Genomic DNA, 17,519 nt, shown 5'->3' with positions numbered 1-17,519 from the left:
GACTTCATCACTGGCCTGCCCAGAGTTGGAGATGTTGGATCTATACTTGTGGCTGTAAACATGTTTTTGCAGTACGATACTTTAATATCTGCACGGCTGCACCAAAGTACTATTTGGCAGAGGAGACAACACAATTGTTTTTTCAAACATGTTGTGAAGTATTGGGGTGTTCCTTGAGACATTGTTAGTGACTGAGACTCGAGATTCAAGGCAACTCCTAGATAGAACTTTTCCTAATCCTTGGTTGACAGCTTGACATCTCTTTGATTTACCACACGTAGATAGATGGATAGGCGGAGAGATTCAACGGGCTACTGGAGGAGTACTTAGTGCCATTTCATCATTCCAACCAGAATCGGGTGCAACTAATCAACATGGCTTTGTTTTGTTTCAACACCCAAAAGAACTCAACAACTAACAAGAGTCCTTTTGAGCTTGTTATAGCCTTATAGGCCAGTAACAATTATTTACCTTACATGGTAGGCGAGCCGCCATATAGAGGAAAGAGTCCAAGAGTATACATTTTCACTCAAGGAACGGAGACAAAATGCAAAGATCACTCGAGCTTACATAGAGAAAGCTTCCAACCAAATGAAGAAGTGGCAGACACGAGAGAAGACTGTATGCATTTCAATGTGGGTGACTTGGTGCTTGTTAAGCTCCATCTAGAGCATATCAAGTCATTACTAGGTTAAGATAGGAGACTACTCAAATATGAAGGACCAGTCCCCATCTTGCCTAAAGTCAGGATGGCCTCTTACAAGGTTGATTCTTTGGCTTGGATGAAGGTGCATCCTCTGTGTCACTCCAATTGTTGCAAGCCATTCAATGCCCATCTTGAATATCCAAGTAGAAGTCAATCAACTAAAGCACCATTGAAGACTATGCAACCTGATAGAAGAGAAGTTGAAGTTATCGTTGCCGATAGAGTGTTCACATTTTCAAGGAAGAAGCGACATGACTCCTTAGTGAAGTGGAAAGTCCTTAGAGACGAAGAAATTAGCTAGATGTCAGTAAAGTGTCAAAGTCTACGAGGATGTTGACTATATAAGTGGGGGACAATGTCACAAGTCAAGCTTGTTCAGGGCATTACACTTGCATGTGACCACTTGTCTTGTGCATTGGGATGGGTTATCATCATTTAAATAGAAGTATAGGTTTTACTCATTGAGTGTGTTTATGCCTTCGTGTAAAAAGGGAGTATAACTCCTCAGTTAGTTTGATGTTTCCTATTGTCAAAGCTAGAATAGCATATAAAGCACTTTAGGGGAGAATGAGTATTCATCAATCATTGTAAACTCACTAACATTCGTAATTGTGTTAAGCTTATTTGCCTCCCTTGCTAAACACGTTGCTTGTGGAGGTGTTAATGAATTATGTAGCTTCACTGTTTATTGCGTGATTGTCACTTTCTTATGTGAATTTCTTATTGCTTCTACTTACTTTGTTTTCAATGGTTGTGAATGCGCTCTTGTGGTAAACCATGGTGTAGTTTTGGTTGATTAGTTAAGGAAAAGTGCTTTAGTTAGTGTCACACGACCCTTCATAAGGTGTGAAGTGTTCAATCTATGATGGCAGGTCATGTGAATTTCACAGCCATTTTAGTGAATGATTTCCTAGTGACACTTGGAATGGAGTTCTTAAAGGAGACAAATACGGTACTGATGTTGTTTGTTGATTCCTTTGTCCATTGGGAGATCACCCTTGTATGATGCAAATTGTTGGGAAAAAAGGGGACGACGAGAAGTTCCTCTTAGTCATCCAACTTAAAAAGAGATTAAGGGGCGAGTTGACATATTAGACCTTGTTGGTGGTTGATGAAGACATAGGAAAAGATCGGGTGCCTATTGCCATTCAAGGTGTGTTGGAGGACTACAATGTTGTGATGCTAGACAAGCTACCAAATAATTTGCCTATGCTATGAGTTGTGAAACATGAGATTGAGTTGTTATAGGGGTGAAGCCTCCTACTAAAAGGCGATACTGGATAGCACCTTCAGAGTTAGCAGATTTGAGGAAGCAACTTGATGAGTTATTGGAAGCATGTTTTTAAAGTATCGTTTAGAGAACTAGTGTTGTTTTAGAGGAAACATGATAGGGAGATGTTGATTTGTGTGGACTACTGTGTGCTCAACAAAGTGATTGTAAGGAACAAATATCTCATTCTACTGATTGATGATTTGTTGATTTTTTGATTAGGTAAGTCATGCCAAGTACTTCACTAAGCTTGACTTGCAGTTAGGTTATAATGAGGTGAGAATAGATAGTAGACATGATGAGTCGAAGACTTCTTATGTGACACAACCCAGGGCTTATGTATTCTTGGTGATGCCCTTTAGATTGACGGATGCACTAGCGACTTTTTGCACATTGAGGAATTAGTTGTTTCATGACTATCTTAACAAGTTTGTTGTGGTATACTTGAATGACATTGTTGTCTATAGGTCCACTTTAGAGGCATAGTATTCGATAGGCTAAATGAGAACAACCTTTATGTGAAGAAAAAGAAGTGCTTTTTTCGCTTAATAGAGTATCAGATATCTTGGGTCATGTGGTTATACAAAATCGTATTTGGATGGATATGGAGATGGTGTAAGCTATTCAAGATTGAAAAAGGTCCTAATGATAGTCAACGAGTTGAGTTCCTTTTTCAGACTTGGGAATTATTATTGCATGTTCAGGGAGAGGTACTTGAGGACTACCTTGTTAATCGAATTGCTAAAGTAAAGTCATTGGTGGAATTGGACTGAAAAGTTTCAAGGAGCCTTTGACAACTTGAAGAAAGCCATGATGCATGATACTTGCTCTTCTACACATCATGAAACCCTTTGAGGTATAGACAAATGCATTAGACTATGCCCTTAGATCAAATTCGGGATCAACATGGTTACTCGTTTGATTCTTTTGCTGATCACCTCGGGGACTTATTTTATGTGCCGCCTCCTCCTTTAGGAGGCTTAGATGGAATTAATATTTTTGAAGATGACGATCCTAAAGAAGAACATAAGGTGAAGGATGGAATTTTTCCTATTCTCGTGCAAGAAATTTCTAGGAAGGACCTCGAAACTCATAGTTTGTTGGGTGACTTGGGCCTTATGTTGTCTGGTTAAGGAGGAAAGGAAGTTAGGCTTGATGATGGCAAATCTAAGGTGAAGAAGGGTCAAAGGGAATTCGCTAATTTGAAATGTTCAGTGAACTATGATGGGAAGTGATTTAAGAGGGGTATTCTTGGCTGATTGAAGCAGTTTTATTTAATTTAATTTAATTTTAATTTTAATTTTCTATTTTTCTATTTTTGTTTTTTTTTTTTCTTTTTTATTTTTGAGGATTAGTATCCTCCTTATGATTGTACATTCTTTTTCCTAATATATCATCTTTTATTATTAAAAAAAAAAAACTACGCCCTTGGTGGAGTCTTATCAGAGGATAGGGATTTGTTGCAAACGAGAGCCTTAAAGTTAGTGAATTTGAGCGGAAGTGTGCAATTAAGAGAAGGAATGTGCAATCATGAGAAGAAAATGCTAGTGGTGGTTCATTGTCTATGTGAGTGATAGAATTACCTACTAGGGAGTTGGGTCTAAGTTCATGGTGAAAACAACTAACTTGGCTCTTAGTTATTTCTTTACATAACTTAATTTATCCCCTAAGCAGGTCCATTTGTAAGAATTCCTGGCGAAGTTTGATTTCTTTTTTGAGCACAAGGCAGGGTGAATGAATCAAGTCATAGATGCACTGAGTAGGAAGGTTGAGCTTGCGGCCTTACAACTAGTAACGCATATTTGATGTAAGTAAGGTTACCATGACAATACGGGGGCACATTAGGGGGAACTTTGCCAAAGATTCAACTGTCTAAAACCTTATCAAGTTGGTGGAAAAGGCAAAGCGTGCCAATTCTAGTGAGACGATGATTTGCTATTGATGCATGGTAATCGATTCTTTGTGCCTTGAGCTGAAGACCTCAAAAAGACACTGCTGTAAGAGTGTCATGAAACTATACGAGTTGGTCACTCAGGGTGGCTTTGAACCTTTTCATTGTTGAAGTAGAGGTATTATTAGCCACACATGCATGATGAGATGGTTGAGTATACTTGGACTTGTCTCACCTGCCAATAGGAAAAGGTTGAGTAGAAGAAGATTGCTTTGCTATTGGAGCCTTTTCATGCAATTTCTGTGAGTCTTGAGTGTACAACAAACAACAACAACAAACCAAGCCTTAAGTTCCACTAGGTGGGGTTGGCTACATGAATCCTTTTCCACCAATTTATGCAACCAAGGACAATTTCCTTCGGCGAATTCAGGCCTATTAAATCCTTACTTACCATCCCACTTCAAGTTATTTTAGGTCTATCACTACCCCTTATACTGCCCCTCACAGTAACTAATTCACTCTTCCTCACTGCTGCACTATGTGGCCTACGTTGCAAGTGCCCAAACCATCTGATTCCTCCTTGCTTTATCCTATCTTCTACAGGAGCTATGCCTAACTTACCGCGAATATGTTCATTTCTTAATTTATCTTTTAACGTTATACCACTCATCTATTTAAGCATTCTCATGTCGACAACTTTTACTTTTTGGATATTGTTCCTTAGTCGCTCAACATTTGGATCCATATAACATAACTAGTCTATGATGACAAAGCACACTTGAAGCACTTCTCCATTTTGCCCAACCTATTTTAACTCTGTGCTTTACATCTTTTTTAATTTCTCCTTCAACTTGTATAATAGATCCATGGTATTGAAATTTACTAGTGCTATTGATTTCTTCATAATCAAGTTTAACTTTGTCTCCAATATTTCTTCTACTATTATTGAAATTGCTTTTCATATATTCTATTTTATTTCTATTAATCCTAAAACCTCTAGATTTTAAAACTTCTGTCCATAGTTCTAACTTAGATTCTACTCCACGCCTTGTTTCATTTATCAAGACAGATATCATTTGCAAACATACACCATGGAACTTTATTTAAGATACTCCTAGTTAGTTCATCCATCACTAAAGCAAAAAGATAAGGGCTCAATGCATATCCTTGATGTACACCTATTGTGATAAGAAATTCTCAAGTCTTTCCACCTATAGTCTTAACACTAGTCATTACTCCATCATACATATCCTTAACGACATGAGTATACCTATTACATACACCCTTTTTTCCTAAAATCCACCATAGAACTTCTTTAGGTACCCTGTCATACGCTTTCACTAGGTCAATAAATACCCTAAGCAGGTCCCTTTTCTTTTCCCTAAATTTTTCCATTAATCTTCGTAAATGATATATAGCTTCTGTAGTAGATCTCCTAGGTATAAAACTAAATTGATTTTCTGCCTTAATCTTTGCTCATCTACCCTTCTCCATTCGTTTGACATTTTCTTAGTTTTTATGATTGTGTTAAATAAATTAGTTAACCATATAATTCTATTATCACCTAAGCATTTCCAAACTTCAATGGGGACATATCTGATCCTATAGCTTTTCCATTTTTCATCTTTTTAGTGCAAACTTAACTTCGTTAACTCTAATTTTGCGAATGGATCTTATATTTTTAATCTTTTCCTTATTTGTCAATTCCAAGTTTAAGCCTTCTACTTGGTTTTCATTAAATAGCTTACTGAAGTAACTTTGTCATCTTTCTTTTATATCTTCTTCCTTAACCAAGACAATATCATCCTCACTTTTTTTTTTTGGCATTTTACATTACCTAAGTCTTTACTCTTTCTTTCTGTAGATGTAGCAAGTTTAAATGTCTGTTTCCCTTTCTTTTGTATCTAATCTAACATAAAAATTATTAAATGATCTATGTTTAGCTTCACTAACCACCTTTTTTGCATCTTTTCTCGCCTCTTTATACTTTTTAAAGTTTTCCATGTTTCTACATTTTTGCCATGTTTTAGATCAAATTCTTTGTCTTTACAACTTTTTGGACATCTTGATCCCACCCCTAACTATCTTTGCTATTTGAGAATCTTCCTCTTGATTCACTTAAAATCTCTTTTGTTATTTTTTTATATGGGTATCTATCCTACTCCAAAGAGTGTTTGTGTCTACACCATCCTCTATAGTCCAATCGCCATCTTTGATCATTTTATCTTTAAATTTTATTATATTTTCTCCTTCTAGGTTCCACCGCTTACTTCTTTTACACTAGTTTATTTTATCATTTCTCTTCCATTTTTTAATAAATATATCTAACACTAAACCACTGTGTTGTGTGGTTTAAGCTTTCACCTGGGATAACTTCACAATCCTTACACGATAAATGATCTACCCTCTTAGTTAAAAAAAATCTATTTGACTTTTATTTTGTCCACTTTTGAAGGTTATTAAGTGTTCTTCTCTCTTCTTAAAGCAAGTATTCAATGTAATAAAATCATATGACATGGTGAGTCTAAAATCATTGTGTTCCCTTTGCTTCCTAAGTCAATAAATACATGGTTTCCTTTCATGTTAATCCATTCTGATGTTCAGGGTCTTAGTCGTGTCACGTGAAAGTTGGGGTTTTGATACTTTGTTACACTTGTTGATGACTACTTCTGGATGACTTGGTTGTGTATTTAATGAAAGATCATTCTCTACTCCTCTTGTGTTGATTTATGTTACTCTTTCTTTTCCATTTTTTAGTATGCATATCTAATACGAGGACTAAATGTTGTGTAGTTAAACTTTCACCTGGGATAACTTTACAATCCTTACAAGATAGATGATCCCCCTTTCTAGTTAAGAAGAAATTTATTTGGCTTTTATTAAGTCCACTCTTGAAAGTTATTAAGTGTTCTTTTTTTTATTTTTTTATAAGCAACTATTCAATATAACCAAATCGTAAGACATGGAAAAATCTAAGATTGTATCACTGACCTCATTTTTATCTCCATATCCATGGCTTCCATGTATCCTCTCATAGTTTATATTATGCTTTCCAATGTGTCCATTTAAATCAGCTCCAATGAATGTCTTTTCAGACATTGGTATCTCTTGTATAATGCTATCCATATCTTCCCAAAATTGTCTTTTAAGATTTTCTGCTAAGCCTATTTGGGGAGTATACTAACTAATGACATTTACTATCTCCAGGCCTAGAGCTATCATGATATTAATGATCCTAGCCCTATTCTTTTAACATCTACTACATAATCTTTTAGGTCCTTGTCCACAATAATTCCCACCCTGTTTTTATGTTTCTCTTTTCCAGTGTACCGAAATTTAAATCCTGATTTTTCAATTTCTCAAGCTTTCTCCCCTAACCATTTCGTCTCCTGAAGGCAGATTAATTTAATTTTCCTTCTAAACATTATTTCCACTATTTCCATACTTTTGCCTCTAAGTGTCCCTATATTCCCCTACATTCCAAGTTGATAATCTAGTCCTAGTTTTTTTTCACTAACTTATTAGTCATCTCCCTTCTACATTGGCAGGGTCTATTCCCTTGACCTAGGTGAATTTGGTAAGAATTCATTATAATATGATATGACAAAGTTTTATGCTAGCTGTCAACTGCCTAACACAACCCTGCTTGGGACCTGCTGCATGTACAAAGATAATTTGTGTTACATAGGCGAAGTAAAAATTTGAGTTTTTTTATTTTTTTATTTTTCTAAATCACACCCTAAATCACAAACAACACAATGCATTAAAAATCTAAAGCATACAATTTTATTAATAATAATAATAAGAAAAGAAATAACAAGAAAGGAGAAGGATCACCGGTGGCTGAAACTAAAAGGGAATGAATTTAAATCTAAAGCATACAATTTCAGCTTGTCAAACAAAGCTAGACTGAAATCAAAAGAACTTGTGCGACAATACTTTTGAAGTATTTGAATTTTAAAATATCAAAATACTCAATACTAGGACATAAAAAAGGATACTATGACATAAATTTTTAATAATATGCGATGTTCATTCCATAAGTTCCACAAACTTGAAGCAGCAATAAGCAGCAGGGGAATTAATAAAATAATAAAAAAAAAGAACAGCAAAAGCAGCAGCAGTGCTGCACTGACTGAAATGCCAGAAATTCCACATTGCAGAAGCAGAAATTCTGAGAAAAAGACATGCTTCCAGGGGAAAAACAAGAGCTCATTTTACAAATAAAACTGCAGAAAAAAGGGGGAAAAAAGAACATTAATGAGGTGGCACAAGAAGAAGAAGATGATGAAGAAGAACAGCACAGCAGGCTAGAAGAAGAATAAAAGAAGAAAAAATTCTGAGAGCAGCTGAGTATATATGTCAGGAAAAAGTGGCAGCAATTCCGCGAAAAATAAAGAAAAAGAACGAAAACATATGGTTGAGTTTAAAAGAGAAAAAAAGAAGAAGCAAATATCTGAACATTTGTGAGGCGTGCCTCACTGTGCCTTGCGCCTCTTAAAAGTTGCCTCACCTTAACCCTTGTGAGGTGCATGCCTCATTGCCTTAGTGCATCTTGTTCCTAGGTGCACCTCAAGCACGCCTCTGACTACTACGGCAAATGCACTTGTATCGAACATCAAATCTCTAATTTTGTTTGTTATATTTCTTGTCACCCTCTTATTACTATTTTGTTAGTATTCTGTGCTCTCCCAAAATTTATTTTTGAAGCCCTATCCCATTATTGGTGGATGACTACAATGGTTAGAGAGACAAACAACAAATATTCGGTTAGAGAGATGGGTGCCCTAAATGACATTGATACTTGGAATTTGGTACCTTGTCCTTCTAATAAGTCTGTGATTGGTTGTTGCTGTCTATGCAATGTGAAGTCAATCCAGAAGGTTCTGTGGCTCGTTTGAAGACCTGTGTCACGGTCCCACATTGGATATGTACTAGGGAGATCTTGGGCTTATAAGGATGGTTTGAGCTCCAACTATGTGAGGCACCTTTTATAAGACAAAGCGGACAATACCACACCGCATTAGGCCCAAGACTGTTACATATGGTATCAGAGCCACCCTTGGAGTACTATCATGTGGATGGATCGTACATAGAGTTATAAGCCACTTTGAAGAGGGCGTCAGAGATTTGATGGGAGAGCATGTCACAGTCCCACATTGGATATGTACTAGGGAGATCTTGAGCTTATAAAGGATGATTTGGGCTCCAGCTATGTGAAGCGCTTTTGTAGGACAAATCCGTGAGGCCAATGAGCCTAAGCGGACAATACCTCACCAAAGTGGGGCCTAAGACTGTTACAACCCGCCTTGTTGCTAAGGGATATACTCAAATGTACGATTTGGATTATTTAGACATACTCTTTGGTCGCCAAACTTGTCTTAGTTCATCTCCTTAGCCACCACTTGTCATTAGCCTCTGCATTAGATAGATGTGAAGAATGCTTTCCTATATAGTGATCTTTAGGAGGAAGTCTCTATATGGAGTTGATGTGTGATAACCAAATTGCTATTCGTATTGCCTCCAACTCGATCTTCCATGGGCGGACAAAGCACATTGAAGTTGATTGCCACTTTGTTCATGAGAAACTTGTGCAGGAGCTCATTAAAATCGCTTATGTGAAATCTGATTTGCAGCCTGCTAGTTTATTCACTAAAGTCTTTGGGGTTGCTCGTGTTAAATTCATTGCAACAAGCTAGGAGCATGTGATATCTATGCTGCAGCTCGAGCGGGAGTGTTAATGGTTATTTTGGTCATTTAGCATTATATGTGTGTGCTAGTGTCATGTTAGTAAGTGTGAGTTAGTAAAGGTATTATGGTCATTTGAATGGGCTTGACTTGTATTATAATAGAGGGAGAGACTATTACTGTGTGAAGGACTTCCTTTTTACCCAATTACACACCACTTAAATCCATTGCTTGAGCTTATTTTTTACAAACATCTATTTTCTTATCACTTCAAAACCTTCCCACCCCTAAACATGCACTCTGTCCACCAGTCTTGCATATTATGCTGGAAAGAAGGATGCAACGACCACATATTCTCGAACCTTAAAGGAGTAGGGCTCTACTAACTGGCTTTGGAGTCCAAGAGCTTTGGGCAGTGATCAGCTATGGGCCTAACCATATTTACCTGGGTTGCTGCACACCCCCCCATCCCCTCCCCCCTGGAACTATTATCCTAATTGCACATATTATGGGTTAATAGATGGGGGTTTGGATCCAAATCCTGAAAAGCTGCGACCCAGATTTGTTAACCATTTTCAGCTAATAAATGGTACAAAAATTCACAAAGCTCAAAAATCATGCGAAAAATATTCATTGTTCTCTCACGAATCTCCAATCTCCCTAGGGTTTCAAAGGTAGCCAGTGCTGCTCCAACACTGCCCCAGGATGTTATTCTGCAATGTTTTTCTCTCATGCAAAAAGATCTTATCTCTCATATTGATATCCTCCTCTATCATGGTTCTGGTGGATTTTGATGGTGGGGGTTTGTTCAGTTCAGATTGAAGGGAAATTTTTCGATCTTTTGGATAAAGTGGGTAAGGTGGTAGCTCTGCTTGTTCTTGAGAAGAATTGGCTATGCAATCTATGGGTAAGACTTTCTTTGGCTGCTGCAACATGGTTCTCACAGTGATTTACGCCTCTTGATGGAAGGTCAACCAAGGGTGTTGGAAGATCTTGGGTATGTTTTGCTGAATACTGGATGCTGATACTTGTGACAAAGGCAGGTAAGTTCTTGGAATTAGGGCATGGTTGGAGAGGCAAGAGAAACTCTATATTTGTTCTTGAAGGGTCTAAAGGTGATGGGTGGCTTTGATTTGGGGAAAAATTTAGTGCTCTGGTAAGCTCTCTTCATCCTATTATTAATGGTGTAGGGAGTAATAAGATCTTTGAGAATTCATGGAGTCAGGTGACTCAGGAGTTTCAGGTAATAGAGTTGATGCTGGTGCCTCTGCGAATTCTTAGAGTAAGCTGGAGGTGGTGTGTGTTCGTTGTGGGAGGAAGATGCAAGAGGGGCTGAGTTCAGAGGCGGCTGAGGGGACTAAGTATTCCCACAAGGATTTCGACTGAGGGTTGAGTCCAGAGGCGGCTAGGGCTTCCTGCTTGGATGAAGGAGTGATGAAGATTGGATGGGTTGGGCCTGGCTCTTTAACAATAACTTTAGACCTAGGTCGCTGTTTGACAGCAACATAGGCCTTTTAAAACAGATGATGTACCTTTCAGTTAAGGAGGCCCAAATTCTGAATTATGATCGTATGTTGAGCTTGCTTAATTAGAAAGAAAGCAGTCTGGTTAAGCCTCAGTTGGTCCGACTGAATGGGCAGGCCCAAAAGGCTATTTGTACTGGTGTTAATAGTCCAGTTGAAAGTCAGGCTTTCAATCTGAATGAAGCCCATAATCCTTCTTCTAAATCCTGTGCAGCGGCAGGACTTCAGATTCCTTCAGATCAAAAGCAAGCTGCGACTGCATCAGTGATTCGGGTCAACATCAAATCTGACACATGGTGGTCAAGCGGAGAGGAGTAGTAGTTCCAATAACAGAAAAGAGAAGGAGGTGGGAATAGAAAGGTTGGTTTCTAGAGATTCAATTAATATTATTGAGGGTAGTTTTTTTTTCCTGTTCAGAAGAAGTATGCTAGTGGGCAGGGTTCTGACAATGAAATGTGGGGAGATTCATCTAAGAATATTAATTATCGTGGGAAAGGAATTCAGGATTTTATTGTGCATCCGGAAGGAATGTCAGATGGTCAGAGAGCTAATTCAGATAATCAGATAGATCAAAGGGTTTATGTTCCATGGAAGGAAGTGCAAAAGGGTTTTAAAATGAGGAAACATCTTGAAGAAATTCGAGATTCATCTAGTGAAATAACAAAAAAAATTCTTAAGTGAGATTCAAAAGGTGGGTTAAGTATAGTTGAAAAGCCAATTGGTAAGAGGGCTAGTACCTGCAAGGATAGTAAGAGATGGGGGCATGCTTCAGATGACAATAGTGCTGACGGGGGCTTACTTTCGGATCAAATTCGGGATCAGTATGGTCATTCTTCTGATTCTTCTACTGATCACCTCAGGGATTTATTTACGTGCTGCCTCCTCCCATAGAAGGTAAGGGATGGAGATGATGTTCCTAAAGAAGAACAGAAGGTAAAGGATGGAATTCTGCCTACTCCTGTTCAAGAAATTTCTGGGAAGGACCTTGAAACTCAGAGTTTGTTGGATGACTTGGGCCTTATGTTGTCTGATCAAAGAGGAAATGAAGTTAGGCTTGACATTGGCAAATCTGAGGCGAAGAAGGGTGAGAGGGAATTAGCTAATTTGAAATGTTTGGGGAACTATGATGGGAAGGGATTAAAGAGGGGTTTTCTTGGCTGATTGTAGCAGTTTCATTTTTGTTTTGTTTTTCATTTTTATATTTTTATTTTTGTTTTATTTTGATTTTTTTCCTTTTTCTTTTTGATGATTTAGTATTCTTGCTATGATTGTACATTCTCTTTCCTAATATATCTTCTTTTATTATATTAAAAAAAAAATCACTGCTGCTGCAAAGTCTGCAAGGGAGAGGGAGAATCAAGCTTCCTGTGGCTGCAAAGCATGCGATGAGTGAGAGAAGAGGGCTTCCTTATGCTGTGAAGCTTGCAGCGGAGAGAGAGAGAGAGAGAGAGAGAGAAGACTTTTTGCTGCTATGATTGTATGTCTGAGTGACCGAGGAGGGAGGGAGAATGCTGTTTGAGTGACTAAGAATTTTATTTAACATCCGGGGAGAGAGAGAGGGAGGGGGGGGGGGTGGAGCTGTTTCAGTGACCAAGAATTTTTATTCGAGTAAGCCGGTAACTGTTCTGTCCTAAATAAATAATTGGAAACATACTGCGATTTGACAGAGAAATGGAGTACTGTTTGCATGAGTGAGAATTTTATTTTACAGCAGGTAACCATTCCATCCTAATTAAATAATCAAATGCATAAGCAATCGGACATTGTGTATCAGCTAATTGACCCAAAACTTTGTTCATACTTGCCACGATTACCTCACTCCCATACCCATACCACGACCTGAAACACACCATGCGCCTTATAATTATGGGCCTACCCAGCACCTCTTGCGCAACATTCGGAAACAAATCTTTCCAAACATTGCTAATGAGAACTCTATCAATGCGAGGTGAGGCGTGTCTATTCTAGAAGCCACCCAAGTGAAACTACCATTATTCAAGGGCACTTTTCCAAGGCTGCAGTCCTGAATAAGAAAAAGGGAAAATCAAGTTTCCTCACACTATTATTCACCCTCAAATCCCCAAACTTATCCCTAGAATTTCTAATGAAGCCAATTCATCAATGCAAGCATTATGCTGAGAAAGCTATATGGGGCCATAGATGGATGTGAACCACTATTCACTATTAATCCCTATCCACTAGTTGAACAGAAAAAGAAAAAGACCCAAAATACAATCTCTAAACATAGAAATACTGGCACACCAATGTATAATCTAGCACTTGAATGCTCTGAAAGAAGGGAAAGACGCCCACTCTTTGAATCTAGAATCCTAGATACTCCTAAAAAATGGGCGTCTTGTCTCTCCTAGTTTAGACTCGAGTCTTTCTGGACTAACACTATTAACAATTCCGTCACTATTCTCCTCTTATCCCCCTGCGGGATACCCTTGCACATTCCGTGAAAGAAGCCTCATTTAATTCCACTGTTAACCGCAAAGACCTAGTCCCTTCATCATAACTGAAGAAGCCAATCTAACCTCAACTTATTGGTCGTTTTCCTCTCCCTATTCTTTCCTTTTAAGCCTAACTTATCTCTGTTAGGAATCACCATACTAAGACCCAATTCTTCAAGGAGTACTTGGGTATCCTGGATGTCTCGCTCGTTTCCTAATAGATTAATCATATCAACATTTCCCTCGAACTCTGGCTCCCTTTGTTTGGTGATTCAAATTTTAAATGAAATAACATATTCTCCCCTTCAAAATTTGCAATGCTCACCTGTTGAGTTTCTAAAAGATTATTTTCAAAATCTCTTGTTGCTAAGCTAGGACTAAGAAAATAATTTGGAATTGTGGATTTTACTGAAGGACTTAGAACAAGGCCATTGGACCTAGATGTAATGTGACTAGTTCCTATTAAAATTTTTACTTAACCATAGAGAAAAAAATAGGGCATATTCAATTAATCATCCAAATTCAATATTCCTTTACATCATAAGCCTATATTTATAGGAACCAAGGACCTCTAACGATAAAACAATCAAATTCTGCATTCAGCCTAGAAGTAACATTAGCTAGTCGCTAAAGACAAGTCTAGAGTCTTATTTTGGAATGAACTATGGATCACTTTCTGAAAGGAAGACTTGCAACTTGTGTCTAATTGTGGGTTTGGAAATTGTACACTAACAATATGCAAGTACTTACCCTTGTCAGCCTAACTGCCATCCAATAATCTGCCTTCACATTTCTTACTTTATGAGAAAAACTCCCCATCTGCCTAAAACACTGAAGACAAACCATTGCCAAACCGAACCACTGCACTGCCACCAAAGAAACCCTGACCCATGTTTTTGAAGAGAGTTCCTTTCTAACAACGAAGTGAAACCACCCTCGCTTACTCCCTCTAAACTGAGATCAAAGGATCTGTGACAGTCTGATGGGAGCCACCTTCCCTTGTGGCAAGCGGAAGCCAGGATCGAACACAAACCAGACAAATCCAAGGGCTATGAGAAGAGAGGAAAGAGAAGGAGAGCACGTCTGTTGTGTTTTGTATAGCAGGGCAATGATTATGATTATTATTTGTTTTCTGATTTTTATGAGAGCAAGAATGGGGAACATACTAATGTATGGACTTTAGACCTAGTGTAAATTCACAACCTTACCAATTAGTTTAGAAGCATTAAAATGATTTTCAGGGAGTACAGGCATATGCCAAGGTCATGTACCCTTACCATGTGCTCACAAATCTGCTCTTAATTCTAGGCCAGCTGTTTCTGTAATTTCTCAGAAATCTGACCAATTTCTTGTTGCAGACGGTCTATTTCTTGCAGAAATACGAACTGATTAGCATGATCTCTTTCTTGTCTGTATTCTGAAAATCTTGCAAAATATTTTTAAGTTCTTGCAACCAAATTCAATTTCTCTTCAGCATTCCACAAAATCTCATGGTAAAGCCTCAAGTTCTTTCAACCAGATTCTGTTTATCTTCAGTATTCCTTGCCGCAGTCTAAAATCTCTCAGGCAGCTGTCAATATCTCCTCACAGTAACTTGAATGGGCTAATGGAACTTACAACATGACTGGGATTATCATGACGAGGAGGAGCTGTAATGGGGAAAGAGGCTTCAGTGATGATTGAATGGCTGTGATGATGAGGGTTTACAATTGCGGAAAGGATTCCTGGAGAGGTGAATGGATTTGATGATGAGTTGCTGACAGATTAGGTGGTGGTTCTGACCGCAAGAACTGCCAGTTGAGGTTCTGATGAAGAAAGACTCCTCTTAGTAATGAAACTTCTTGTCTTCCATGATTTTGAAACAGTAGCTGCAGTCTTTTCGATTTTTGTTTTTCCTGGAACCTTGTCTTAAGTTCAGAACTGGTACCAACAGTCTCTCTCTCTCATTGTCTCTTGGGAATTTTTTTTTAAATTTTTAAAATTTTTTTTTTTATTTTTTTTTTCTCTTCTTTGCATAACAAGTCTTTCTGCTGATTTAGGTTATTTCCTCAAGGGTAAAGGTTTGATTTCCAGGGTGTGGCTGAAGGCTGGATCATAATTATGATAGCAACAAAGGACTTTGTGTCTGGAAGTGGGCACTGATATGAATTAATGTAGGACTGCCATGGAGAAAGACGAGAGATGGACAATAGATAGATAAGAAAGAGAAAATAGGGAGTAGGAGACTAAAGAGAGAAGGAGAACAGAAAGAGCAAGAAAAGAAGAGGAAGAAGAAGAGAAGAAGAAACATGAGCTGATATTCCCTCACTCTGATGGTGAATATTGAACATTGAAACTTGTGCTGAAATTGAACATTTAAAATTTCCTAGAATTATTCATAGGTGGTACTCCTCCACTCTGATAGTGAACATTGAACATTTAAATTGCTGTTGGGTATGCTAGGGTTATGTGCCTGTGTGTTGATAAGTAAAGACTATTTCATTCTAGAGGGTACCAACGGGGTGCCAACTCATTTACAGAGTTATATACAATACAAAAAATCAACAAAATAATGAAACAATGAAGTCTTCTACAATTAAAAGTTGTTTGTTAGCCTGTGAAATCCCTATTAGTTACTCTATGCCCTCAAAGACTTGCCTATTCTTTTCTTTCCACATCTTCCAAAATATGGAAATAGTAATAAGATTGATTTCTTTTTTGTTCTTGTATGTTCATCGTAATTCCCGACCAGGCGCAGAGTTCTCTTTAAACTGATTCTTCTGAAACCTAGTGCAGCCTGTCATGCTCAGAGTTAGTTCCACACCTTCCTTGTCCTCCTGCAATGAAGGAACAAATGTTGAACAGTTTACTACTCCTTGCACTGGCAGCATCTATTAGCCATTATTTAACCTGTTGAAGGAATACCTCTTCCCAGCCCTTTCTTGTCTGCTCTCATCTCCCCATCACTTACTGTTCTCTACTTTCTCTGGTGGTTGACTCATTCCAATCAAGCCCATACTCTAGGATTATTAGTATCTTTATTTTTAACATCTTGATTCGTCTCCTTTCATGTTATTACAAGTGTGCTAGGTTCTGATTGAACTAAGGTTGCCCCATTATTTAAGTCAATTTTTTAGTGTTATTCCAGTCTCTCTCTCTCTCTCTCTCTCTCACACAGACACACACACACACACACACACGCACACACACACACACACACACACACAAAATTAATTCTGGAAAAAAAAAGGAGGTGTGGGGGGTAGGGGAGGCTGTGAGTATGTGTGGAAATTGATCTCTTTTTATTTATAATATATTTTATCTACCAAAAGTCAGAAAGAGAAAAACTACTGAAACTATGATTCTGATCAACACTCCAAAAAGATTGCTTGAACTCTTGTCCAAAATAAACATATCCATGATCACCTTATAACAGTTACTTTTCAGCATTACATGGCAATTTCTAGAAAAAAATGTACTATGGCTGTGCTTGAAGCATGAATTTCATGCCTTGGATTTGGATGTTTGTGGATTTGTATGAAACTCAATATGATTTTGTATTGCATTTCATTCAAATCCAAAATTCCGAGCTCCCCAACCCCAACATTATGTAAGTGTTTTGTTACAGGAGTTGTATGAACATTTTCTTGTATATTTCATTGATTGATACCATACCAACTTGTTTTCTTGTACTCATGAATGTTGTAGATCCTGATGCAGAGGTGGCTGTGTTTGCAAGGAGGACAGTAAAAGATTTAAAGCTTCCTCCGTCTTTCATGACACCAATTGCTCAGTCCATTCAAGTAAGTAGAATGGTCTCCCCATACCTTCATTTGTTTAAGTGGACGTTGCAGTTTTTATATAAAATTTTACAAAATTGCTTAATATGTTGCTTTTCAATTAAGTATTCGTGGTTTATGGTTACTGAAATTATGTGAAAAGATGGACTATGTGGTGTTTAAATTTTGGTATGAAATAAAGGTTATATATTAAGGCAACACTGACCTTG

General features: G+C 37.8%; 1 protein-coding gene across 6 annotated transcripts in view; it reads left to right on the top strand.

Annotated features, from left to right (window-relative positions):
• Window positions 1-17,519, top strand: part of LOC131155730 (chromatin structure-remodeling complex protein BSH) — an 80,064-nt gene that overhangs the window by 4,583 nt on the left and 57,962 nt on the right. For 3 of the 6 annotated variants that reach the window (XM_058109092.1, XM_058109090.1, XM_058109089.1), the window contains exon 3: window positions 17,219-17,313. In XM_058109092.1, coding sequence (XP_057965075.1) covers window positions 17,219-17,313 — 95 coding nt within the window. The remainder of the gene's footprint in view (window positions 1-17,218; window positions 17,314-17,519) is intronic. The other 3 variants (XM_058109094.1, XM_058109093.1, XM_058109091.1) reach the window with 1 other exon arrangement.

The sequence above is a fragment of the Malania oleifera genome, chromosome 5 (assembly GCF_029873635.1).
Source record: "Malania oleifera isolate guangnan ecotype guangnan chromosome 5, ASM2987363v1, whole genome shotgun sequence".
NCBI lineage: Eukaryota > Viridiplantae > Streptophyta > Magnoliopsida > Santalales > Ximeniaceae > Malania > Malania oleifera.
The sequence above is the reverse complement of the archived record's forward strand: the minus strand, read 5'-3'. Positions and strand labels throughout refer to the sequence as shown.